The sequence below is a fragment of the Hesperophylax consimilis genome, chromosome 28, assembly GCF_061612785.1.
Source record: "Hesperophylax consimilis isolate HC1 chromosome 28, BYU_Hcon_1.0, whole genome shotgun sequence".
NCBI lineage: Eukaryota > Metazoa > Arthropoda > Insecta > Trichoptera > Limnephilidae > Hesperophylax > Hesperophylax consimilis.
The window spans coordinates 18,331,328-18,357,551 of record NC_142863.1 but is presented as its reverse complement, the minus strand read 5'-3'; the positions used below and the strand labels follow the sequence as shown (position 1 = coordinate 18,357,551).

Genomic DNA, 26,224 nt, shown 5'->3' with positions numbered 1-26,224 from the left:
TCTTTAGTCGACACATTTTCACATCTTCGGATCTACCGGATCTGCCCTGATGATGGACACTGCAACGCTGTCCGAAACGTCGGCTAAAGAAGGAGTTAGCGCAACACGGCATAACACCCCAAAAACAAACAACAAAAATGCTTTTGGCCGTGAGAATCTAAAAACTTACCTGGCCTTGAGATTTGTTTATGGTCCACAATATATTTACCTGTCTGGACCAAACGACCGTTTTATCTGTGGTCGTCTGTGGTTAAGGGGGTGACAAAATGGGGCCATACAAAAAGCCCGAAGATATCGATCTAGAGAGTGGTTTATTTATGGTGGTTTATTTATGATTTTTGCAGAAATCATTCCAGTTGTTATCCCATACAACGAAAGCGAATTTTCATTTTACGTAATTAAAATACTAAAATTAAAAATTTCCCAAATGCAGTCAGATTCCTTTTAGAGTAATTAAGGTAAATCAGAAGGTTTTATTTAAAAAATATATTTCGTATAATCCGTGTCCAGCGATTCCGAAAATTTACCAAGTAAAACAGTGACTTTGTTTCAAGGTAAGTCCAAAACATAGTTTTTAATTGATTTATTTAGGTTACTTTAAACGCCCCAATGAGAAAAAAAAATCATATCTTGTACGGAAATATAGTGTTAAATTTTATATTTTTGTTCAGTTTATCAATGAAATTTATAGTTTTTGCAATGTCACTATGTTTGGTCCAATAGAAACAAATGTTATTTCCGTAATTATTTACCTACAACTACCGTTTTTATACGCATTTAAAAAAAAAACAATCATTTGATCAACTTAATGACAAAAACAACAACTTTTTGTGTTTACGATGTTGAAAAATATTGATATTTAATATTATTTACGTAAATAATAATTTACGAGAAAAGACACCATTTTGATAAAACAAAAACAACCGATATGAACATCCCGCATAATTCGCGTTTATTTGTAGGCAGTGTAGAAAATAATTAACGGGTGCGTGGCCAGCGATCTCGAATAATTGTCTATTACGCCGATTATGTCTTTCATTTTAACAAGAAAAGTGAAACCTAACCTAACCTAACCCCACTTAACCTAACCTAACTTAACCCAACCTAACTTAACCCCATTTAACCTAACCTATTCTTATAAAGCATGTGCTGATGTTTTGCTTTGTCACTGTTCTGTTTTATCTGGCCATCCAATTTATTTTACTCGAATTAGGTTAGGTTATTTACAACTCACGTCACATTTTATGACCATCGAATCGGCGATCAGCACCATTTCGAATTTTTGACATTTGACCAGTTGCCTTTAAACCTGATTCTCAGCTCATTTTTTATTTTTTTTTGTGCATTACAGATGCAATCCTAATACAATACACATGAATAATTTTAGCTTTTAATCAATTTCGGTCATCTGACAAGCACCACAACATATCCGTTAAGCTTGAAAGCAGATCACAATTTGATCAAAATATGAAATGGGCCGAGAATCAAACAATTTTTTATATTTTTTTATAAAAATTGATTAACGAAAACATTAGACCGGTCGGTGGCCGAGTTGACATCGCACTTGGGTCCCACTCGGGTGTTCAATTCCTCGGCTGGCTAAGTCCTCCATCACAACACAAGCAAAATTTTCAGCTTAATGTGGTGGTGGTAGGAGATTTTCAAATATTTTCAGGTTATTCGTAACCCGGGAATGTTTGTCTTTCTTTTAAATAAAAAAAAAAAATGATAAAAAAATTTCCGCTACAACAACATCAATAATGCCATTTTTTGTGATATTAGCACTCTAGTAACCCAAAAGTCACGAGCCGCTATTGCCCACAACACACTTCTATCGGTTAATCTCTTGAGTTGTTTTTTGCGCTCAATGTTAGATTAGTTGTACATGCTTTTAGATTTATTTTATTTTTTATTGCTGTGGATTATTGTGAGACTACAAATTAGGTACGATATCAACCCACTTTATGTAATGTCTAAAATATATAATTACTAGCTTTTACCTACGGCTTCGCTCGTGTGGTATTACGGAGAAGTTACTGTATAAAGAATATTCCCACGGGAATAAAATGTTTTTCAAGAATAAAAAATAACCTACGTCACTTCCCGGTCCCCCAACTATCCCTATGCAAAAAATCACTCGGTCGCTCTCTGTTGCGACGTGAAATAAGAACAAACAAACAAAGCTTTGCATTTATAATATTACTTGAGATTATAGCCTGGCATTTCTATTTTGTATGTTTATGCTAAAAGTTTAGATATCGTGTACTCCGCCACCGCGAGATTAACCTTTCCCTTACTGTTCTAAAAAAATCCACGCATTCCGGTGCTGTGTAGTCAATACACATCTCAAAATAAGCGATTTAATATCGGAAAAATAAGAATATTCATAGCTAATCGCTTATGTTTACTATATGTGTTATATCAAAAGTGATAATAATTGTAATTTAATTGCTGAAAACATGAAAAAACATTGGCAGATGCTAAAAAAACGTGCGAGGGGTCCACATCTAACTAACATCTAACCTAACCCAGTATACTTTCAGTAATCTGTACAATCTGTACAGATTTGTACAGTGTGACAGCCGGCATAGTCCAGTGGTAACGCATTGGACTGCCATTCCGAAGGTCGCGGGTTCGAACTCGGCGTGCGCAAATAAATTTTATTTGATTAATTTGTGTTATTTCACAATTAATTAATTAAAATAATATATAGTATATTTGCGGCACGTTCCAGAGTGGAAGATACTACCAGTATCGCCCTGGTGTAAGACCACCATTCAGAATTGAAACGTTGCTCCAAATGGCTTTAGCCGTGTTTAGTGACTAGATCTGAATAGCCAGGTACTTCCCAACCTTCCTCTTTCCCTTCCCCACTTACCTTCAGCCTCACAACATCCCCCAATTGGGGATGCCATAGTCTCACTGGCTCCAGACGGGAGCAGTTGGGACTCTTGTGAGGTATTCACTATAAAAAAAAAAAAAAAAAACTGTGATTGCACAGATTGTCGAAAATTGTCGTTAAGTAAAGATTTTAATGGATTTTTTGTGTATTAGGTATCTTTGGAGGTACTTCAGGCTGGCAGGCGTGCAGTTTCTTCCCTCGGCGGTAATATGACGCGTGACAAGGTTGTGATTCTCCATTTCAACGATGTGTACAACATTGAACAGGTCACACGTAAGTACAAACCTTCAAGTTATTTATTAAGGCGATACCATACGTAGTAATGCAAAATCATGTGTTTTTGGTTTGAAAATTTGTTCGCCTAGAAATGTTTCAGATGCTTTAATTAAATACTGCGAGTAGAATACATCTTGGCCTTTGAAATAATCGAGTATTTTTCAGATAAGTCTTTTTACAAGCTCAGAAAAAAATAATGTATAAGGCCTATGAAAACTGCTTTAAAGTTCAAAATCTCCTACTTACGAACCCATTTTTGGTTATGATTTTATTGTATAATGTGGAAAATTAAGTTATTTATAAAATGATCGAAAAAAAATTAAATATTTATGCCTGAACATCCACAAAATAAAATAAAAGGCACTTTTTGGCCAATTTTTTTTTTCTTGCAAAAATCAAAACAGGCGGATGGTGTTAAGCGAAAATTTAAACCTTATCGCCATCTACGTTGAAACGCTACAATATTGGCCATCCAACCACGTTGGCGCCATTGAAACGAGATAATAAGGTGAAGGGCACGTTGCGCGCCGATTATCTCAGGATAAGTGGTAACATAAGTGTAGAAAATAAAAGAAAGGAGGAAAAGATTCCAAAATACAACATTTATTTCTACATCTTTTAAATAACATAAGAACTCTTTAATCAATAGCAAATGTCTCAGGCGAGTGCATCAACCGAAGGTTGAATGCACGATTGGAAATTTAAAGTTACATTGAGAGTGACAAAAAGATGGTGACATTTAAAATTTAACTAACCTGATAAATGGTAATAAGGGGCGCCAAGCAGTGCCATCGGCAAAGCTAATATTTTATGTGATGTACGATGGATGACCAAGGCAAAAATAGCTAATCTGCGTCGTCATCAAAACTCGTAATATTCGTGTCGGCCCATGAGGTGGCTCGTGTCTTTCCCTGTCACAACGCTCCGATACCGCCTCCTGTAGAATACTGACGCGTCGAGGTGGCCGTGCTGACCGCAAGCCCGTCGTTGTGGCGGAATTGCCATGTGGTAAAGCAGCTGTAAATCAGAGATGGAACTGATTGCAGTCATTGCTCTCAAGCGAGCCAGACAGAACTGCTAATAATGTTATTACTCTGTAGCGGGCTTGAAATAACTGCTACAACGTAAGGGTTGTTATTGATAGCGGCTCAATTTAAAATATTACATGACGTAGTGCATCGCCTTAATTCAATTTATTTTAACGATTTCGTGCTGATCTTAGGCTTTATTGACTTTTGTAATGTCACTTAAATATCCATATGATTATTTTTAAGACATCCTTAAATATGTAGTGTCACTTAGCGTACTGTTTTATTGTTGTGGACACTTCATTTTCACACGTCAAACTTGCGTACAAAGATCCGGAGATTGCAGGTTTGAATCCCGGCACACACAAACAAATTTATTTTTATTTATGTGTGTTTTCGCATTTCACTGTGGTTTTAGCCATGTTTAGTGACCATATCTGAATAGCCAGATACATCCCAACCTTCTTCTCCCCATCTCCTTCCTCTCCCCACTTCCTTCAGCCTCACAACTTATTCAATTGGGAATCCCATAGTCCCACTAGCTCAACGCATCGAAAACACGATGACATAATAGAACTTGAGATTTAACAAATTAGTGGTTTATATTTGACCGGTCGGTAGCTGAGTTGACATCGCGTTTCCACCCAGGCGTAGTGTGTTCAATTCCTCGGCTGGCTTAGTCCTCCACCACAACACAAGCAACATTTTCTACTTACTGTGGTGGTAGTAGGAGATTTTCAAATATTGTCAGGTTATTCATAACCCGGGAATGTTTGTCTTTCTTTTTAAAAAAATAAGTAAGCAAGTATATTAATGAAAAATAATAACATTTCAGAAACGGAACCAATTGGCGGCGCGGCAAGATTTTCAACAGCCGTCAAAAGTTTTGCTCACTTAAATCCTCTCGTCCTGTTCAGTGGGGATATTTTCTCCCCCAGCATGCGTAAGTACCATTCAAAAAAAAAAATTACATACCATCAATATTCCCTCTAATCGTCCGCACACATGTTTACATCTACCGCACACATCTCGAAAAAAGGAGCTTTTTTTTTTTTTTACAGTATTACCGCACAAGAGTCCCAACTGCTCCCGTCTGGAGCCAGTGAGACTATGGCATCCCCAATTGGGGTATGTTGTGAGGCTGAGGGTATTGGGGAGGGGAGGGAGATGGGGAAGAGGAAGGTGGGGAAGTACCTGGCTATTCAGATCTGGTCACCAAACACGGCTAAAGCCATTTCAAGCAACGTTTCAATTCTGAATGGTGGTCTTACACCAGGGCGATACTGAGAGTATCTTCCACTCTGGAACGTGCCGCAAATATACTATATATTATTTTAAATTAATTAATTGTGAAATAACACAAATTAATCAAATAAAATTTATTTGCGCACGCCGGGTTCGAACCCGCGACCTTCGGATCTGTAGTCAAAAGCGTATACCACTAGAGACCACGCCGGCCGTCACCAGAGAGCTTGTCACCAGATCAAAAATAATCGATATTTTATGACAGATTCTCAGGATTCACACCATATGTTACGTATTTTGAACCAACCGTTTTTAAATTATACCTTGTTTGAAGATCTTTGTGTTATTTTATATGTTTTAAATTTTTTATTTGAAAATTAGTATAAACAGAGGTTTTAATATAATAATGCATATCCTTAGTTAACAGATTACAAAATGGAAAGAAAAGAAAAATGTAGCTTTTCTGGAGGCAGCCCGTTCTAATGCCACATCGTACGTATGTACATGGTGTTGTTTTAATTGAATCTGGAGACTAAATTTAAACAGAATTGATAAATGTTGCTATGCAACTTGTTTCTTTGAGCTTTTTAGGGGTGAGAGAGGACTGCGGACGAATGTTCCAAACTTTTTAGGGGTGAGAGAGGACTGCGGACGAATGTTCCAAACTTTTTAGGGGTGAGAGAAGACTGCGGACGAATGTTCCAAACTTTTTAGGGGTGAGAGAGGACTGCGGACGAATGTTCCAAACTTTTTAGGGGTGAGAGAGGACTGCGGACGAATGTTCCAAACTTTTTAGGGGTGAGAGAGGACTGCGGACGAATGTTCCAAACTTTTTAGGGGTGAGAGAAGACTGCGGACGAATGTTCCAAACTTTTTAGGGGTGAGAGAGGACTGCGGACGAATGTTCCAAACTTTTTAGGGGTGAGAGAGGACTGCGGACGAATGTTCCAAACTTTTTAGGGGTGAGAGAGGACTGCGGACGAATGTTCCAAACTTTTTAGGGGTGAGAGAGGACTGCGGACGAATGTTCCAAACTTTTTAGGGGTGAGAGAAGACTGCGGACGAATGTTCCAAACTTTTTAGGGGTGAGAGAGGACTGCGGACGAATGTTCCAAACTTTTTAGGGGTGAGAGAGGACTGCGGACGAATGTTCCAAACTTTTTAGGGGTGAGAGAGGACTGCGGACGAATGTTCCAAACTTTCGATACCCTCGGTGTGCACAAAGAATTTTTTTATTTTTAATTTTTGTGTTTCTTTATTCATAAAAATTTAAATGATTACAGTTTTTTGTTTCTACAGCCACCATACTAGGCACGGTGACCGGATAAATCATCACAATGATAATTCATCACATCCTTAAAAAGTTATATAAAGTCATGGAAAGTGATGAAACAAAAACTTTATTAACTGGGTTAAGTAGGTTAGGTTAGGTTAAAAAAATATTTTATTCATCTTTTCTAATGATTTTATATCACTTTTTAAAAGTGTGTTGAATTGTCACTGTGTTGAGTTATCATGGAACTACTAGGCACATGCCCGTATTATGGTAGCCATATTTCTTTAGATTACAATGTTAAGATGTTAGGATATACAGAAATAAGAGAGAGAAAAAAAGATATTAAAATAAAAATAAGAAGAAAACATGTGAATAGAATGGAATAAAAGAGCAGTTAATTTAATTTAATGACACGAGACATTCTTTGCAATAGTTCCATCCCTTTACCAATAGCCAATTCTGAATATTTTTTATATAAAGATGTTCAGTTTCCGATTTTCTGGTATCGACAAATGTGTTAAAATGATTTACCTGTATATACATATATTCTGTTTTTTTAGTAAGTAGATATACCAAAGGAGAACAGATGGTTCCCGTTTTGAATGAAGTTGGAACACATTGTGCCGTATTTGGAAATCATGATTTTGGTAAGCAATTTTTGTATCATGCTATCAGTTTTTATTTTTTATATCTGCATGGTTGTGTGGTCTATACAACAAAAATATAGCCATTAAAAGAAATACAGTTTTTAAAACATATTATCAGCTAAGACTCTTAGGATGGGTAGTTTCGGAGAATTTTAACAATTCATCGAATTTCAACGTTCGTTTTCGGGTTCTGTGAAATTTCTTTTATTCAAGTTTTGTTATTATACCATTATAGGCTAGTTGCTTGACAGAACTTAAATGAAAATAGAACATGAAAAAGTCTTTCAGAGAACTTGAAAATGAAGGTTGAAATTTGATGAATTGTTCAAATTTGAAACAACCCGTCCTTAAGAACTTTTGTCATTCTGATATATTAAATTAAATCAAAACATAAATGTTATAAAGACTTGTGCCATGTCTTCCTGAGGCATCCCCGACTCATCCTACTATTCACTTTCACTGTCATATTATATTCTCCTTGAACTCCTTTCGCCGTTGATCCGCTCTACATGTTTAACTCTTATATTAACCCCTTTAGCTTCAGAGCGCCGATTTATGGGCACACCTGGCGCACCAAACTGTACTAAAAGCCTCACAGTGCCACAGTTACCCATTATTATCGAAGTAAATCTATGAGAAATAGTTGGGATGTAGGCGAAGTCTCTATAATTCGTCACTATCAATATAAACACGCAATAATGTTAAATATTTATTAAGAGAGCCAAAAATGTATTTTTTTGCCAGATTATTACGTTTCCTTAAATGTTTCGCTAATGGGATAGAAAAAATTAAAACCCCGTTATTGAAACAAAATAATAAAATGTATAAGAATCCGAAAAAAAAATACAGTTTATTGGCTCCACTATAAAAATTCCAAATATGAGATACGATTGTTTGTATAGAAAGCGATGAATTATTAATTTCTTGTATTGTTTATTTACTGTCTACAAGTGTTTCTCCTGAATGATTAACCAATCGGCATTATCCAGCGCCAAGATTGGGCGGCTGCATTTCTTTTGCTTCGGCATATTGGGGCCCCATTGAGGCTGCTAAAACTCCTCCCTCTTACTTGGGTAAATTATAGTAAATTTATAATTTTTTATGAAATCTATTAGTACATAAAGTGTTTCGTTTGGCACAGTTAGAATCTTTCTGAAGTATGCGCAGATGTCACATATCAGTATGGGTTAAAAAAATATTCCAAATTGTTTAGAAAAGGTTTTGATGTTGATTACAGACCACGGTCTGGAGATCCTGTCCAAGTGGGTGTCGCAGAGCAACTTCCCGTGGCTGATGTCCAACGTGATCGACAACGAGACGGGTCGCCCGCTCGGCGACGGTAAGATCATGCACGTGGTGGACTGGGGCGGCCGGAGAATCGGACTGCTGGGATTGGTGGAACAGGTGAGATGGTGTCCGTATGATTGATAATAAATATGGTTTTGCTAGAGTAAATTCAGAGAAATGTAAATGTAAGTGTCCCGGGGTAAATTCCCATGATTGATTAGAAATATGGGTGATACAGAGAATATTCCCATTGTTCGAATTATGGTTGTATAACATTGGAGGGGACCCACCCTTTCCCGACGGGTGTATGATTATTTAACCTCCTTAGCCGCACACGTCAAGACTCTAATTTTTTTTGTAAAAAGGAGCTACATTTATTTTAAAACGATTCTAGACCCTCCAATGTCTCTGCATGCATGATTGTTAGTAAGAAATAATGTATGCATACTTACATTAATAGTAACACAAAATAAGAACACATTAGAGATGAGTTCGCCTGGTGGTTTGGCATCTAAATATAAATGATAAAGAAGGAAAACAATATTTACAAGTGGAAGTATGATTGAAACATAAAAATATACAAGCTGCGTATCGAGAGCAGTTTACCCCATTATCACGGGGCAGTCCCGGCAAGAATGAGCGTGGCGAGCGGATTGGCCACAACGAGCCTAAGCACCCGCGTCCCTTAGCCGGTTTTCCGAGAGTACCCTCTAAGAAATGTAAATGGGGGGGGAGATACTCCCAAAGACCCTGGGGAATGAAGTGAGCCTCAAAACTTCGCTAATTTCCAAGTCAATCAGCAGTGTACCAGCCAGAACCGGTAATGCATCTCTAGCCACAGTCTATATGCGCTCGAAAGCGCCAACAGGGAAGTCCGTTGGCCCTGCTTGAGGGCCAAGTGGATTAATGCATTATCCAGCCAGTGCTCCCACACAGAATGTGTCACAGTAAATTCCCATGATTGTTTTGAATTATGGTTGTGTCAAGGTAAATTCCCGTGATTGATTAAATTAAATATATGTATTACATACAGCCAGAGAGAGTAACCTCCCCCCCCCGCCAACAATCCATAACAATTCTTAAATTTGTATATTTTGTATAAAGTGTTTATTTATACTATTTGCAGGAATGGCTGGAGACCTTGACTACCATAAACCCTGAAGAAGTGACATTCCTAGACTATGTGCAGGCCGGTACCAAACTTGGAGCACAACTCAAAGCTGAGGTAAGACTATACATATTGCACTTTCTATAATAATATATTTGTGAAAAGATTGAAGATAATATATTTGGATGTGTCTCAAACTGTTGCCTATTAAAATTCATCACAATGATAAACCAATTGAAATTGTTTTGGGCGTGTGTGTGTGCCCGAGGTAAGCAAAATTTTTGTCAAATTGGTAAAATTCACTTGAGGTGAAATTGATAAACACAAAAAATAAATAAATATACAAAAAAAATATTGATATATCAAATAAACATTAAATGGTGGGTACAAACAGGGACCGAGGCAAGTCTGTACGTTACGACGGTAAGGGGGATTCGAACAATGAGAAGCCCAGAAACGGACCGCTAAATAATTAATTTGCCTATATGCCTAGGAGCTGAAAGATCTTTCATATATTTGCAATAGGCACCCCAAGTGGTTGGCTATGTTTGGTGACTCAGCAAGAGTGCCCGGGTTCATGGGTTGATGATTATCTAGGCCTTGGCGGCGGATGCGTTTGCCCACCTACTGTGTGGCAGGCCTGATTTGGAGAGACTGGTTGAGGAAGATCTTTTTATCTCTAGCGACTCATCGCCTTGCACCGCAGTGGGAGGGATGAATTCAATCGTCCGTCTCTCCTAGACACACTGACCCCCTGATTCCTACCCACCCCTCGTACGTTATTCCTTCCCAGATCTTCCTCTCCTCCCTTTCCTTAAAAAAAACTCCCACAAAGCATCCCCAAAGATGACATAGACCCCGAGGGAAATTATTTTCCTCATGGCCCCCGGTGTGGAGCTAATGAAATTTCCATTGATTTCCGGTTCATTAATTCAATACATTTAGATGGGCAAAAAAGAGGATTTTTGCATTACAATATGTATTTGTGTTTATGTCACTGTAAATATATACGTCTTTAATGTTTTAGGGCTGCGATTATGTCATAGCTCTGACGCACATGAGGACTCCAAATGACATGAAACTAGCGGAACAGTGTGAGGAGATAGACCTCATCCTGGGCGGGCACGACCATGTCTGCGAAAACATCCTGGTAAGTCACCACAACACCTGAATTACCACTGTTACCAGAGATGTGCTTTATTTCAAATAAATCCATTTCAAATGGAAATGCAAAATGTATAATGGGTATTTTCCATTTTGCATTTTAAATGCTTTTCTAAAAACCATTTTGCATTTTAAATGCTTTCCTCAATGCATTTTCCATTTTAAATGCTTTTTGCAACATTCTTCCTACTATCTCCACTCATCTTTTTTTCATAAGCCCCAAATATCAGTCGGTCCTCAACCTCGCTATAAGAGATAATTTACATTTGTCAAGTTGCTCCCTGGTAGGAGCCCTGGCAATTGAGTGATACCATTACTAAAAATACTAATTCAAATACTGAACATGGGGTCATGACGCACAGTGGGCTGAAAATCGCCTTTCATAGACATAGAGACTTGAATTTTTAAGGGTCTTTTTTGACTAGAAATGGATTCTGCTGATCATTACTATGCTATAAAATTTCGTATGAAGCAATGAAGGAGTTATAATTTTTTTAAGAAAAATTTGGATAAGAATATAAATAAGGATATAGTGGCCAACCTTATGATTCCAGAGATTTTTCTCTCACTTTTAATGTCAGTGCCATACAAATTTATCTTAAAAAAATGATAACGCCTTCATTTGTACACGCAATTGCTTCATACAAAATTTTATAGAATAGTAATGATCAACAGAATCCATTTCTAGCCAAAAAAAAAATACCCTTGAAAATTCAAGTCTATATGTCTATGAAAGGCGATTTTCAGCCCACTGTGTGACGCTGTAATATTAAATGTTAGATAGCAGTTTCTATGTTTTTACGTTGGCAACATTAGTCCCGTGCAAATTTTTTGTGGTTTCATAATCTGTAGTCGTGGTTTTTTTGTAGTTACCATCATGTAATATGTTTGTTCTACATTGATGTCCATTATTAAATGACCGAGTTGTTTAAAAATTCTATAATTATTTTAATTGTTTGACCTGAGAAACCATTTTGCATTTTCAATGCATTTTGAAAATAGGTATTTTGCATTTTGCATTTAAAATGCTTTTCTAAAAACCATTTTGCATTTTGCATTTTCAAATGGAAAAGTTTTGACCCATTTCCATTTTGCATTTCAAATGGTTTTGGGTACCCATTTTGCACATCTCTGACTGTTACTAACAATCACTGAAGCATACATACAGTGTCTGCCATCTATGGACATAAATAGAAACTTTTAATAAATATAGGTACAATCTACTACTCGTCACCTCAATTGGACAGGGTTCTGAGATGAGGATTTCTCATAATCTATTTAGCGGTCCCCCCCTGTAATTTGTACGGTGGTCCAGCTGGTGACGGACTGAATCCAGATGAGATGTGGAGAGGCGGTGCGGAGTGCGGGAGCCGGCGTATCGGCCGCCCGCCTCAGTGTCAGCTGGACAGTTGCAGAGGACACCCTCACTGGCTGTTTAAAGGCTGCCCTAGGTACCGCGACCTAGCCACTTTATATAGGTTACACTCGTTCGAGAACAAACTGGAAAATCGCGAGTAGGAGTAGCGTTCATTCGCTGTTTTACTAGTAGTTTCCAATGCGATGCGGGTTGCATGCATCGATCTTCTAAAACCTTGTAGCTGCTGCTACAGTTTGATGAATAACACTTAAGGACAGGTTGTTTCACAGTTTCAAATTCATCATCAAATTTCATTTTCAAATTGTAGTTTTGTGAAAATTCAAGTTTTGTGAAAATTGTGTTATTATTTCACCATGAGCCGGTTGTTTCACAGTACTTGATTAGGACTTTCACGGAACTTGAATATTAACTTTGAAATTTAATTAGTTTTTTCAAATTCTGTGAAACATCCTAAGATGCTCCAAAAGTAAAAGAGTGTAACATTTATATTTTTGCATACAAGTATATTATGTACACACCGTGTCCAGAAATTAGTGATACTTTCCGAAAATTATACATTGTATTGTTCAAATTCTATGAAACAATCCGTTCTTAGATAAGAACTAAATATACAAACTAACGCTGTATAAGATAGATAATTGCATGATTATTTTTTGGTGTTTTTGAAATGTACGTAATATCTGAGAAGCAATGTATTAGATTTTAAATCAAAATAAATAAAAAAATTGAACGGACCTGCACTTTTAAAAATAGAAACATAAAAAATAGAGCGGACCTACACTTTTAAAAATAGAAACATAAAAAATGGAACGGACCTGCACTTTTAAAAATAGAAACATATTAAAAATGGAACGGACCTACACTTTTAAAAATAGAAACATATTAAAAATGGAACGGACCTGCACTTTTAAAAATAGAAACATATTAAAAATGGAATGGACCTGCACTTTTAAAAATAGAAACATATAAAAAATGGAGTTCCTGTCAAATTCTGGAGTTAAAAATATTCTTTTTAATTTGTTTCAAAACCACTGTCACTTGATGTTTCCATAGGTTGCCATCGTAAGCAAAAATGCAACTGGAAATTTTCTATGGTCACATTCTGATGTACGAGATCTTTTATGTTTATCAACTTATAATAAATAGTATATCTGAATGTGACCATTGAAAATTTCCAGCTGCCTTTCTGCTTATGACGGCAGTAATTTAACGATAAAAATTTCAGATTATTGAATTTCTACATTTTATTGTCTTCGAAAGAAGTATCGGATTGACCATGAAATAAATAGGTAAAAATATTGTTCCCCAGCTAAATGGCAAGTACATCATAAAGAGTGGCAGTGACTTCCGCAACCTGTCTAAGATCACCCTGAACTTCGACAAGAACAACCGTGTGGATCTGGACATCGAGGAGATCCAGGTCACTTCCGCATACGCCGAGGATCCGGTGCTCAAGGAGAAGCTGGAACATTACTCCTGTTCGTATATACTATTTGTATTAACTCCATCATCCTATGTCTCTGATATAATATAAGATTTTCACTATCAAAAACCGACAGCCTCTTTGGTCGAGGGGTAAGGCTCTCGACTAGCAAGCCGAAGATCGCGGGTTCGAATCCCAAGTACATTTTATTTGATTAATTTGGGTTATTTCACAATTCATTCATTTAAAATAATATATAGTATACTTGCGGCACTTTCCAGAGTGGAAGATACTCTGAGTATCGCCCTGGTGTAAGACCACCATTCAGATTTGAAACATTGCCTGAAATGGCTTTAGCTGTGTTTGGTGACCAGATCTGAATATCTAAGTACTCCCCCACCTTCCTCTTAGTCCTATGGCTTTTTCTACAGAAAATTGTAGTAGCTAGAACACAAAGCAGTTGTATATTATTATTTTTAGGGGTATACTTATATACTTATAAATTCATAGACATCAGTAATTTAATTATTTTAGAAAAAAAATCTTTTTGCAAGTTATGCAATATTAAGATGAATTATTTGTTTACGCCCGTACATACGCAATATGTATTTGAATAAAAAAATTTGTCTGTATAAAAACTCAAGTCTTTCAAGAAAGGCATTCAAAACATACACGGACAAAACTAATTATTTATAATCATGTTGCTCATGTACGGGCATAAACAAATAATTTATCTTAATATTCTAAAGCATAACTTCCAAAAGTGTTTTTTTCTTAAATTTATTAAATTAGCGCCATCTATGGAAGAGCAGATTATGAATTCTTTTAAGTATACCCTTAAGGACAAAGCTCTAATAGTTGGGGAAAGTAACTCTAGAGGTTATGCTAGGAGAGGATGGGTCTGCAATGGACGGAGGTCTCTGAAGTAGCCCAGCCAGGATAGGAACGTTGAAGAACCCCGACGTTGACATTGCGGGCCTTCACACAGATGACAGAAACTAGGGAGATGAGGCATGGAACGTTATTAGTGCGGCACCTCGCCTTTATTTCTACCTGTCTAGGTACCGTTTGATGTGTACCAAACGCGTAACTTTCATTGGCTCCGTGCAGTTTGCTCGGCGACACTCGGGCCGCTTCCATGCCATTGTTTCTATTTGGTGTGTATGTCCGTGTAGTGTATGTGAATGTGTATGTGAATGTGTTTGTAAAGACTGCGTCGTGCTTCATTGCTATTCTGGCGTGTGAGTTGTATATTAAGACAAAAACATTATGTAGTGTTCAGTTATAAATATATATTATAAATGGGAGCTGGACTGGATCGGATCAATTTACTTCTACATGATATATCAAGGATATCACACTATTATCTATTTCATCCCTTTGTTTCTTCATGTGCGAAATTTGCATTTACAGCCGTTGTGGAAGGAAAGATGGACGAGGTGCTGGGCACGTTCACCGTGCCGCTAGAGGGGCGCGTTACGGCCATCCGCACCAGTGAATCCAACCTCGGAAACTGGATCTGCGACGTGGTGCTGGCTGCCACCAGCGCCGACTTGGTCATCATCCACTCGGGTGCATTCAGGAGTAACCAGGTAACAAACAACACTCTACTTCATACCATGATAACTTACAAATTAACCTGATTACCTGTTCCGGAACCACTTCAAGTCGTTGCCCGCTTTGTATTTAAACTAACCATTCAACAGTGAAACATCTATTTATCGTTTTTGAAGAGTCCTATTAAAAGAAAAGAATGAATGCTGGAAAATAATGGATATCGGACAACAGAAAAAAGCTACACTCATCTTTTTTAATCCGTTTATAAAAATACAAAATACAAAAAGATCAAATTTACAAATATAATATATGTACAAACATTTCTTATTTTTTGTCGTATCTTGACAAACTAAAAATCTAGTTGTCAAGATACAAATTGTTATAACTACTATGTCATAAAACTATGTAATTGTAATACAGGCGAGCTTGCAAAATCTTTTGCAAGTCTCAAATTTAAGCGTCCGCCTTCAGCAAGCCCACCGCAAAAATGAATATGTAACATTTTGCGGTGGCTTATGTACTCTCATGTAGCGTGGGTAAAATCCCCCACCCCTTTTTAGTCGACAGCCACATGTCGAGTGTGAGTGGACCGAATAGGATATAAGCAGCGACATAATTACAATAAATCAGTTCATCTTTACAAACAAACAAGTATTTTACTACTTTCTACAAGTGACTCCTGCCCTTCACCTGCCTCACCCTGCCTAGTCTTTGCTCCAAATCTTCTGGTGTTTACCTCCTTAATATCAGCCGGCCCTCTTAGGCAACCGCCAAACGCCAGAAGCGAGCACAGACAACAGCACACCCAGTGCCCAACATTCACCGAGCACCGGGTGCAGGAGGCAGACTGCAATAACATTCTTCAACTTTAACAACTATCATCACTATCGACCGTAAAGGAGCATTCTCATCGGCTGAAGACACGGTTTGGACCCGGCGCCCTAAATCTACAGTCTGCTGCGGATTCACGTCCAGTACAACATTCAATGGTAATTTAATATCAAATAATTGTTTCTATGGTAATTTGTTATCAAGTAACACGGATTCTATGATTTGTTATCAAATAACCCATTATATGGTAATTTATTATCAAATAACTGTTTCTATGGTAATTTGTTATGAAATAACACTGATTCTCTTGTAATTTATTATCAAATAACTCATTATATGGTAATTTATTAGCAAATAACTGATTCTATGATAATTTTCTATCAAATATGTAACTGATTCTATGGTGATTTAATGGCAACACAGGTTCACGCGGCAGGAGACTTTACGATGCGCGACCTGTCCAGCATAATCCCCATGCAGGATCCCCTGGTGGTCATTTCCTGCAGCGGAGAAACAGTGCTGGCCGCCCTGGAGAACGGAGTCAGCAACTATCCCAAGCTTGAAGGTCGCTTCCCCCAGGTAATAATAATATGATATGTTGACACTGTCGAACACATAATCCCAACAAGTCTGAACTCTGTTTTACTTACAACCTTTTGACCCCCAGGCCTCAGATAGACAAATTAAATTGATTGCTCAAGAAAGAATGTCGATATTTGAAAATCTTGTGCTATACTAGATCAAGGCTGCCCAACCCCAGGCCCGCGGGCCACATTGTGGCCCGTCAACGAATTATAAGCGGCCCGCGTGAACCATTTTCAAAATACCCGCCAATTTGAAAATTACTTGGATCGAAAAATATTTTCATATCATTGCATCATCTACCAGGAGGTGTTGTGTGCAAAGGACATAAAGTTGAATGATATAATGGATCGGGTACAATAAATTACATACGTTCAAAAGCTCTTCACAGACGTCAATTCAGAGTTTTATTTGAAAAAGAAATCAGCGAATTTGGAGAGTTACAACTGTATTGCTCTTTGCGATGGCTTTCAAGGGGCAACATGTTAAAACATTTCTTCATCTTGAGGGAGCAAGTGTTGGAATTTTTAGAAGAAAAAGGGGCGTTACCTTTGGAAAGCGATTTACTCAAGAATAAGTACTGGTTGAGTGACATACTTAAAGATTTGAAAGAGAAGCTCAATAACAATGTCAGAAATCACATCGACTGTACCAATTACTTGGATTTAGATTTTAATACATAAAATGTTGTTTCGTTATTTGGCAGTAGATGCTATTTATTTTATTTCAATAAACGACAATAAAATTTCAATATGTTTATTTGTTTGTTGCATAAAACAAGACATTAAAAAGCTTAGGTAACAAAAATAGGAACCGTCAGTAGTCAGTGGCCCGCCAGTGACTTTTAAATCGTCAATTTTGCCCAACTGTTAAAAAGGTTGGGCAGCCTTGTACTAGATGGTATTTAAGAGTTTATTCATAGATGGCACTGGTAACAGTAGAGCTGTCGATAATGAAGGGATTGAGACATAGATAAATACGATTTCTAGCCCAAGGCAGGGCCCAGAATCATTCTTGCTGCCTGCTGAAATTCCATCCAAGCTTTATTTTAATCTATCGTCAATAAAGCTCAAAAGCAAGATACGGGATTTTTTATTTAGGAGTTATATACACCGGGTTTGTAACAAATTTTAGCAGAAGTATGAGAATAATGTGCATAGCTAAATATTAAAATAAACCTAGATGGGTGTAAAAAATGTTTTTGAATAATTCTTGATCTTTCAAAAACCTTTGACACCTGTTAGGGTTGCCGGTATTGTGGTGCCAGCGTGGGTGAGGAGGGCTCCACCTTGCGCGACCGTATGAGGGTCACCAAGATCAGAGCGGCTGGCACAACTTCAGTGGTAGAACCAGGAGACTCATGGATTAGCTCAGTTTGGGTCGGCATCATGACTTGACACGGGGGACGGATTCAACAATTCAACTCCACTCTCTCTTCAAATGAAACACTATAATGGAATGATTCAGGGTGTATTTACAAAAAAACAAACAAACACACACAGAGATAACACAAAGGACACATAATATTCATCCTTAAATAAATCCTGACTGGTTGAAACTAACGAATCTATCTCTCATTTCGGTTCGTCGGGCAGACGTCTGTGAAAGGCTTTTAAATAGGCACATAACGAGTAAAGGTTTGGAGAACGCTTACATGTGATGTTCCACGGGTGCGGGGTGTTTGCTAGGGCCAAACAAGGAGTTATTTCCAGAACATTGTACAGGTGCACAAGCGCAATCGTGCGCGTGCTCGGCTGGGCGATCCGTTGGGCAGCGCCGAGAGTGGAGAGTGTGGCCAAGATGGCCGACACACGTAAACCGTTGGGTTGCTGGCTTCGGTGCGCGGATATGGATGCGCACCATTCTGCGCCGACGACTTCTGCGTTGAATACTGTTTCGCGGGGTTTTTAAATGTGTTTAGAGAATTCTGTTACGTAACACACCATAAAATCATAGGATCACACTTTTATCTACCTTTGACCTAAAACGCAACAAACATCATGAATAATAATCCCTATATACCTAATAATATTTGTCTAATTTATTTAACGCCGTTTTCGTGAAAGATCACCTCAAGTGCGCTGAGTGACAAGTAACAAAGCGATTATTATTTCATTCATTATTATTCTTATCTGTTGTGCTTAGCCGAGAGGCTGCTGACGACAGTACGGTACGGTACTGAGAGAAATAGCGATAGTAAAATTTTCCCGGCTGGATTGGACAGGCAGCCTATTTCAGATTTAAATTATCTACCTTCTCTAGTTCTTTAGTTCTCTTTTGCGAGAACGAGATACAACTTTATACATCTATGGTTGCTCGCCAGATGATCGAATCTTTTTTGAAAAAGTGACCCGGTAGATCGTTTGCGGTTCATGACAGGGTCAAAATGATCTACCCGGTCATGATTGACCCAGGACTTGTTTGAGGGATGTTTACTTAAGTGGTTATGTATTTGGTTCCCAGGTGGCAGGCATGTCGTTTGCCTTCGACCCGTCGCAGCCGAGCGGGCGCCGCGTGCACTTGCAGACGGTGCGCGTGGGAGATGAGTACCTACAGCCGCAGCAGATGTACCGCCTGGCTATCAAGAGGTACCTCTTCCAGGGGCGGGACGGATACACCATGTTCAATGGCTGCCAAGTGCTGGTATTAAACTCGTTATATTATATATTATATAGAGAGTGAGAGACAGGAGAAGCAGAGGAAAATCACCGATGCATAGAAGTCATGATTTTTCAGAGGCTTTCATAATGTCGGTATCCTTGGCTCTCCATGCGAGCAGGACCGTGAGGAGCGAAGGAGTCTGGTTCACCATGGAAATTGGAGTAAGAATCACTATTCTCAGCAATAAGGAATCGACTCAAGAAGATTATACAGTAGTACCCCATTAATTCCAACCCCGATAATTCGAAATTTTTGCCAAAAAAATATCCACAGAAATTTTTTTTCATACAAAATGGTTTTTTCATTCGAAATTCGTAATTCGAAATTTATTTGTATTTTTACGTGTTTATACATCGTCCTAATTAGTATTATTATTTTGTAAATCTGAATCAATTTACACTGGAATGTCTTGGAATGTATTTTTTCCAATTTATTTCGAATATCCGAGTTTCGAACAGTTGCGAAATTTCGATTTACTGGTAAATATGTCTTATTATTACGAATTTATTTCTAATTTCCGAATTTAAAAGGCCGGCCGCAACAGTAATTTGCCGCGAAAATTTGAGTTATGCGAAAATGTGTCGTATTTTTACGAATTTTACTTAGAATAACTAAACTGAAGGGCCGACCGCGGCGATAATCGGCTGTGAAAATTCGATTTACACGGGAATAATTCGTATTAATATTAATTTACTCCTGAGATAGTACCCGGATTCGAACCGGGCGGCCGAGGAACTCGATTTTCGGCATCTTTTTTTTTTCCTAATATATCGAATTACATGGGAATTCGTTAATTTGAAATTTGATTTTTGATGTCCCGTGGATTTCGAATTAGCGAGGTTTTACTGTATTATATAAATACATGTTAATTTCATTTTCTCACCTCTTCTTTGGGATATTTCAAAGTCCATCACATTTGATGATCATCAATATAATGATCACCATTTTGAGTTTTGTTATTTGAATAGTCCCCGTTAACCCTTTTAGCCTCACCCATTTTTCAGTAAAAAAAAAACTAAATGTTTCACAAGTGGATTCGTTTGGATGGCAAAAAGTTACTCTCATGGAACTATCTGTGTTTCACGATATTTCCTATGCCGTTGTCTGTTACATATCATCATTCCATTCCATTTTCAATACCATGTAGTTGTGTTTCATGATATTTCCTATGCTGTTGTCTGTTAGATATCATCATTCCATTCCATTTGCAATACCATGAATTTGTATTTCATGATATTTCCTATGCCGTTGTCTGTTACATATCATCATTCCATTCCATTTGCAATACCATGAATTTGACATAAAACGAATCACATATTCGTAAGACATAAATTAAAAATGATAAACCACAACACATTGTCTTTGATTGTGGGTTTTATATTGTAAAAAAATATATATTTTACATTCTGTAGATAAAGATGCTAGGAGAAAAAGGGTTATGAATCAAATGGCATTAAAATTTCACTTTTTGAAACCTTTTCCCTTTTGCGGTATTGAATGCCGAACGACATAATATGATACGTTTGAATAAGGGTGAGAAAAGGGGCGCTGTGAGGCATTTAGCACAATCTATGTGTGCCAATAGAGTGTTGCTCTAATACCAAGGGGTTAAACGCCGATTCTCATAATAAGTACACAGTAACAGTTTTTGTAACATTTCAGTTGGACGACGACATGTGCCCCGAGATTGGCATGGCCGTGCAGAACCACTTCAATGCTATCAACATGCGAACCGGCAAGGCCAAGCACTCCAAGCATCGCCAGTCCCTCATCACCCTCAGCCGGAGGTAAGTTTAACGACGACATGTGCCCCGAGATCGGCACGGCCGTGCAGAAGTTAGCTGCACTCGACAGTTACAATGCTATCTCTAAAAAAAATTGAACTGCATATGAATATGCTTGTACTGGATACTCACATTGACTGTAAATTATTGGCTCCCTCTTGAGGGGATTTGCAAATGAAACACGGACTTTACGAATATCGTCGACAACTGACTGGGCCAGTTACTTCCCTATTTATTGGGCTACAAGTATAGAGTGTCTACACTTGTTAATAGGGTTTGTTATTTTTATATCTCAAAGGAATGCATGGGTCATAGCGCCGAAAATTAATTACTCCTGTTCCACGATTGCGGGTAACAGCACACGCGTAGGGTGATAAGAATAATTTGAATGGTGAGTTATCTTATACATAAACGTGTGAGAAAACATAAACAATTATTTTTTGTAAAAATCCTCTGCTGTCCGATACATTGCTTACCCCATTTTGTTTATTTATTTAAAATTATGATCAATTAATAATGTTAACGAAAACGTAAAAAATCACAACTTACTCCGGATAAAAGTAATATTTACGCAGTATTTATGTGTAAATGGGCAAACAGAACCAATGGAAACATTCATTTATTCTTCTTAAATACAATGCATATACATTATACAATCATTTTAGTGTTAATTAATTCCAATCAAAATGGTTCACACTAAGGACAGGTTGTTTCACAGAATTTGAACAATTCAAGTTCCGTGATGAAATAATATACAGGACTAAGATACTTCATGTTGGGTACCTATGATATGTTTCCTTGTAATGTCTGCTAAGTGGTATGTTTATTCCTTAATTACCAGGTGATGTGTGTAGTATATAGGTGTGTGTGTGACATGTGTAATGTATGTGTGAGTGTTTGTGTGTGTGTGTGTCTGTATGTATGCGCGTGCATTGAACAGTTTATATTATTGACATGATGCCACGTTTGAATTTGGGCAGTGAATCCGAAAAAATGTCAATGTTAGAGTTAAGACAAATATTATTTAGAGTATGAAGAGCTCGGTTAGTCCTCTAATAGTCCTATTAAAGTTATGTTACTATCCAAACACTGTAAAACAACCAGCACACGATTAAATAATAACAGAACTTGAATTTTTACTTACTTCTAAGTCGCTCCTAAATTTTATATTGACATTGCTTATTCAAAATTTCCTGTGATCAAGTATTTTCAGTTTATTCCATTCAAAGAGATCAAAATTTCAGCTTGAGCAAAAATACCAAGAATAAACTATATAGAAATCTATATAAATAAAATGCAAATGTTTGTTTCTTTGAAAATTCCTCATCGAAAATTGAACTCACAACTTTAGCAATAACAATTTATAACAAATAATATGTAAACAATAACAATTTTAACTTCCGTTCATTTATTTCTACAATCTTGAACCCTCTGATTGTTAGTAAAAGTCATGTCATTACTCTAAATTATTCATCTTTAAAATGGCCGTTCAAATTCCAAGAAAGGTTACTTTTCTCATTCATTTGCAAAATACTGATTAATTTATGTATTAACTAATTATGTACATAATATGTTGTTATTGGTGAGTTTGGCAAGGTGTGTGATGTATAACTTATCTTCTGTGTTTGGTGTCTACCAGGTTAACGAGGCGGGCGTCCCTGGATGATCTGGAGCAGCAGTCGTGTCAGCTGAACCCCAAAATCGAACAGCGGATCATCATCATCAATTCCCCTCAGGTCTTTTTCTACCCACTGTTTAGTAGACTCGGTTTATCTGAGGATATTGTTAAATCTGGTATAATGGCAATATAAAAACAAAAGGTTTCTGGTACTATCCATTTTAAAAAGTTTTATTTTTATTTTTTTATTCCATGGCATGGGGTCCATGGCTAATATTTATTTATAACTGGGCACTTAAGAGTATGTGCCAATGGCACTTAGGACAATATTTATTCCGAAGGCCGATTTAATTCCAGTAGCTCTTAACTCTTTGTGTGCGAACACTAAATTTTCGTGGTGCGCCAGTTGATTCTAATTTTTTTTTTTTTGTAAATTGTACTTTCCCAACAGATAAATAAATATTTTATATAATCTACCATTAAGTAGTTACCCCAAAATAGCTGCATGATTTTTTTATTGTCTATCAGCAAAAGCGGTTTTTATGATAAATGTTATGTTTTTATGATATAAAATTTTTATGTTGATTGGCACTTAAGACTGTTGTCGTCAGTGGCAAGCTTATTTGCAATGGAACTTTAACTTATTGAGATCAGTTGTAACTATAGTTTCAATGCCACTGAGAAGTTTATGTCAAAACATGATTTACTCCGTATATATGAGACCAAAAGCCAATATATTTCCAATTGCACTTAAGTATTGTGCTAATTTGTTAAATTTCACAAGTTGGCATTACTTAATAAAGTTGAATTCCTGTTTCTAGAAACTAAATGATCTTCTGGCGCAGCGGAGTCGCTGGGAATCGGACACCATCATCAAGGAAGTGGACGATGAAACATCACCTTAGTCACCAGGACCATTATACAACATCCCTACCACTACTCCACCACATGACATTACAATCTCAGCCGTCTCCTGGCGTGATGGAGTCACTGGGAATCGGACACCATCATCAAAGAAATGGACGATGAAACATCGCCTTCATCACCTGGATTCACATTACGCCACATCTCTACTCCAAAACATGACATTACATACTCAGCCGTCTTGTGTACGACACAGCGAGACCATAAATAAACCACTCTCTACGGGCTTTTTGTGGGGGGGGGATTTTGTCACCATCTTAACCACAGATAAAACGGTTGTACGGTCCAGACAGGTAAATATTTCGTAGACCGTAAACAAACCACTCATATAGATAGAGAAATCTCAAGGCCATTTAAAAATAGTGTTACTATAGACAATATAACTGCACCCAGCGAACATCGTTCATTCACTAGCCCAAAAAAATTATATTTTAAAAATAAAAATATTGGAATGCAGAAAAAGAAAATAAAAAAAACCCACAGCTATGCACACATCAAAATATTTTTTATTTTCGAAAAGACAATGGATAGTAATACAAAACAGGGTCATTACCACCGATGTATTGAGCATTGAAGTAGAAGATAATACTAATAAATCTAAACGAAACAGAACAAGACACATAAAAATAAAAAGTAACGGTCTAAACTAGGAATCAAACCCAGGATATCTGTCTTACTGCAACAACTTAATAGGATTTAATTTGACCTTGCACAAAAATACAAGAATATGTACACAAAATACATGTTCAAGTTGTTGAAAGATTTTTTTTATTTTTTTTATTTTTTTTATTTTTTTTTTTTTTTTTTTTTTTTTTATATATACAATAATATTATTATTGGGTTTATAAAAACAGTTTATTTTTAAACAAGTTCTGCTGTGTAATTATTATTACGCGTGACAGCTGTTTCGCCCTCTGAAGGCATTATCAAACTGTCTTCAAACTTGTCAATCCTTCAGAGGGCGAAACAGCTGTCACGCGTAATAATAATTACACAGCAGAACTTGTTTAAAAATAAACTGTTTTTATAAACCCAATAATAATATTATTGTATATATAAAAAATAAAAAAATAAAATGGAGTTCTACAAATTAAACTTAATAACAATAAATATATTGTTGAAAGATATTCATTATGTCAAGTAATAAAAAAATAATTATTGCAGGGCCGACCCTGTGCGGGCGCAATTAGAGCAGTCCACTTCGGGCGCTGAATTTCAAAGGGTGATAATACCTAAACTAACGTAAGATTATCTTTCATAAAAACCACGCTACGCATACATACAAATCATCAAAATATAATTGATTACAGTGATCGCCTATCTACTACCTAGGGCCTAGGCATCTACTGGTTTTGACAAGGAGCGCTAAAATTTTACTTATGCCATGCGCCATTTGGCTCAGGGCCGGCCCTGACTAGACGAACAACAATAGTAACACCTCTTGACTTTTACATGGTATAATATTTTTTTAAAACCCCATAAATTCTTTGAATTTTCAAGGATTTCGATGATTTTTTCAGTGTTTTATTAAAGAATATTGGTTTAGAATGACGCGGAGGAGGATCCCGAAGTCCAGGCGTTTCGAAAAAATGAGAATTTTACGTACAGACGTACGCGCGAATCAGAACACGACTGACGCAATCGACGGAAATCGACGATCGGCAATCTTCGTTAAAACACGAATCGACGAAAATCGACGATTGGCACCCAAACGGATAAAGGCAATGACATCGGAAACAATGTAAAAATAAGAAATTCCATTAGAGGAATCTTTTTTCATCTGAATAAATTTATTTGTGAAACATTATTATTCTTAGAAATTTTAGCTAAAATATGGCTGAGACCAAATGGGTTAAAGAATGTTGGCAAATATCCTGTTACACTTCTCCCTGTTGTCAGCCAATTGGAAAAGCTTTTTATAACTTGAATATTTCACATTTCCAATGACGGAAGCCCCCTAACTGTAAAAATCACCTTAGTTCTACACCTTTCAGTCTTCCACTACTTTTCTCACAATCAATTTGTAAATATGGCACTTGTTGTCTCGTAGCACTTGTGCTATGCCTTTTTGTCTCCTAGTTATGTTCTCTTGACACCTCTACTCATTTGTGACTTCCTTAGGATCATGACCTCACTCCGATAGATGAACCAGGCCCCTTCGCCCCTCACGTCGACACGATCCTGTGCCACATGGACAGCCGTGGACACAGACATTACAGACGCCTGTGCTGTGATGCTGTCCGCTATCAGTCATGCATCTGTTCGTGTCTGTTCAGTCCTGCTGTCCACCGTTAGTCATGCTTCCGTTCATGTCTGTTCAATCATGCTGTCCACTGTCCATGATATATTCAGCAATCTCCTATACAGATACATTAATAAAGCTTCGCTCTTTTTCATAGAGCTTGCTTCAATGTCCAAAATTTGCTAGCGTACGGAAGAAAATCAAAATACAATGTAGTGGATTTTAGTTGTTAAAGACAGAGTTGATTAATATCTTGTCCAGATAATTAAACGAGACATTTTATGTATAACT

The 26,224-nt window shown here is 37.2% G+C and overlaps 1 protein-coding gene across 1 annotated transcript; it reads left to right on the top strand.

Moving 5' to 3' along the window:
- The first annotated feature begins 438 nt into the window (after nucleotides 1–438).
- On the top strand, nucleotides 439–24,438 carry LOC149410295 (uncharacterized). Its single transcript, XM_089648984.1, has 14 exons — nucleotides 439–554; nucleotides 3,055–3,175; nucleotides 5,042–5,149; nucleotides 7,288–7,374; nucleotides 8,612–8,778; nucleotides 9,788–9,886; nucleotides 10,797–10,919; nucleotides 13,621–13,789; nucleotides 15,148–15,326; nucleotides 16,546–16,701; nucleotides 19,168–19,347; nucleotides 21,028–21,152; nucleotides 22,789–22,885; nucleotides 23,589–24,438. The coding sequence occupies exons 2-14, from the start codon at nucleotides 3,112–3,114 to the stop codon at nucleotides 23,670–23,672; spliced, it is 1,638 nt and encodes a 545-aa protein (XP_089505110.1). The 5' UTR covers nucleotides 439–554; nucleotides 3,055–3,111; the 3' UTR covers nucleotides 23,673–24,438.
- Nucleotides 24,439–26,224: the final 1,786 nt, after the last annotated feature.

Excerpts from the sequence above, each read along its gene's own strand:
- LOC149410295 (XM_089648984.1), top strand. The coding sequence starts at position 3,112 with ATGACGCGTGACAAGGTTGTGATTCTCCATTTCAACGATGTGTACAAC. Across the intron at positions 5,150-7,287 it reads TATTTTCTCCCCCAGCATGC|TAAGTAGATATACCAAAGGA; the intron begins GTAAGTACCATT and ends CTGTTTTTTTAG. Across the intron at positions 8,779-9,787 it reads TGCTGGGATTGGTGGAACAG|GAATGGCTGGAGACCTTGAC; the intron begins GTGAGATGGTGT and ends TACTATTTGCAG.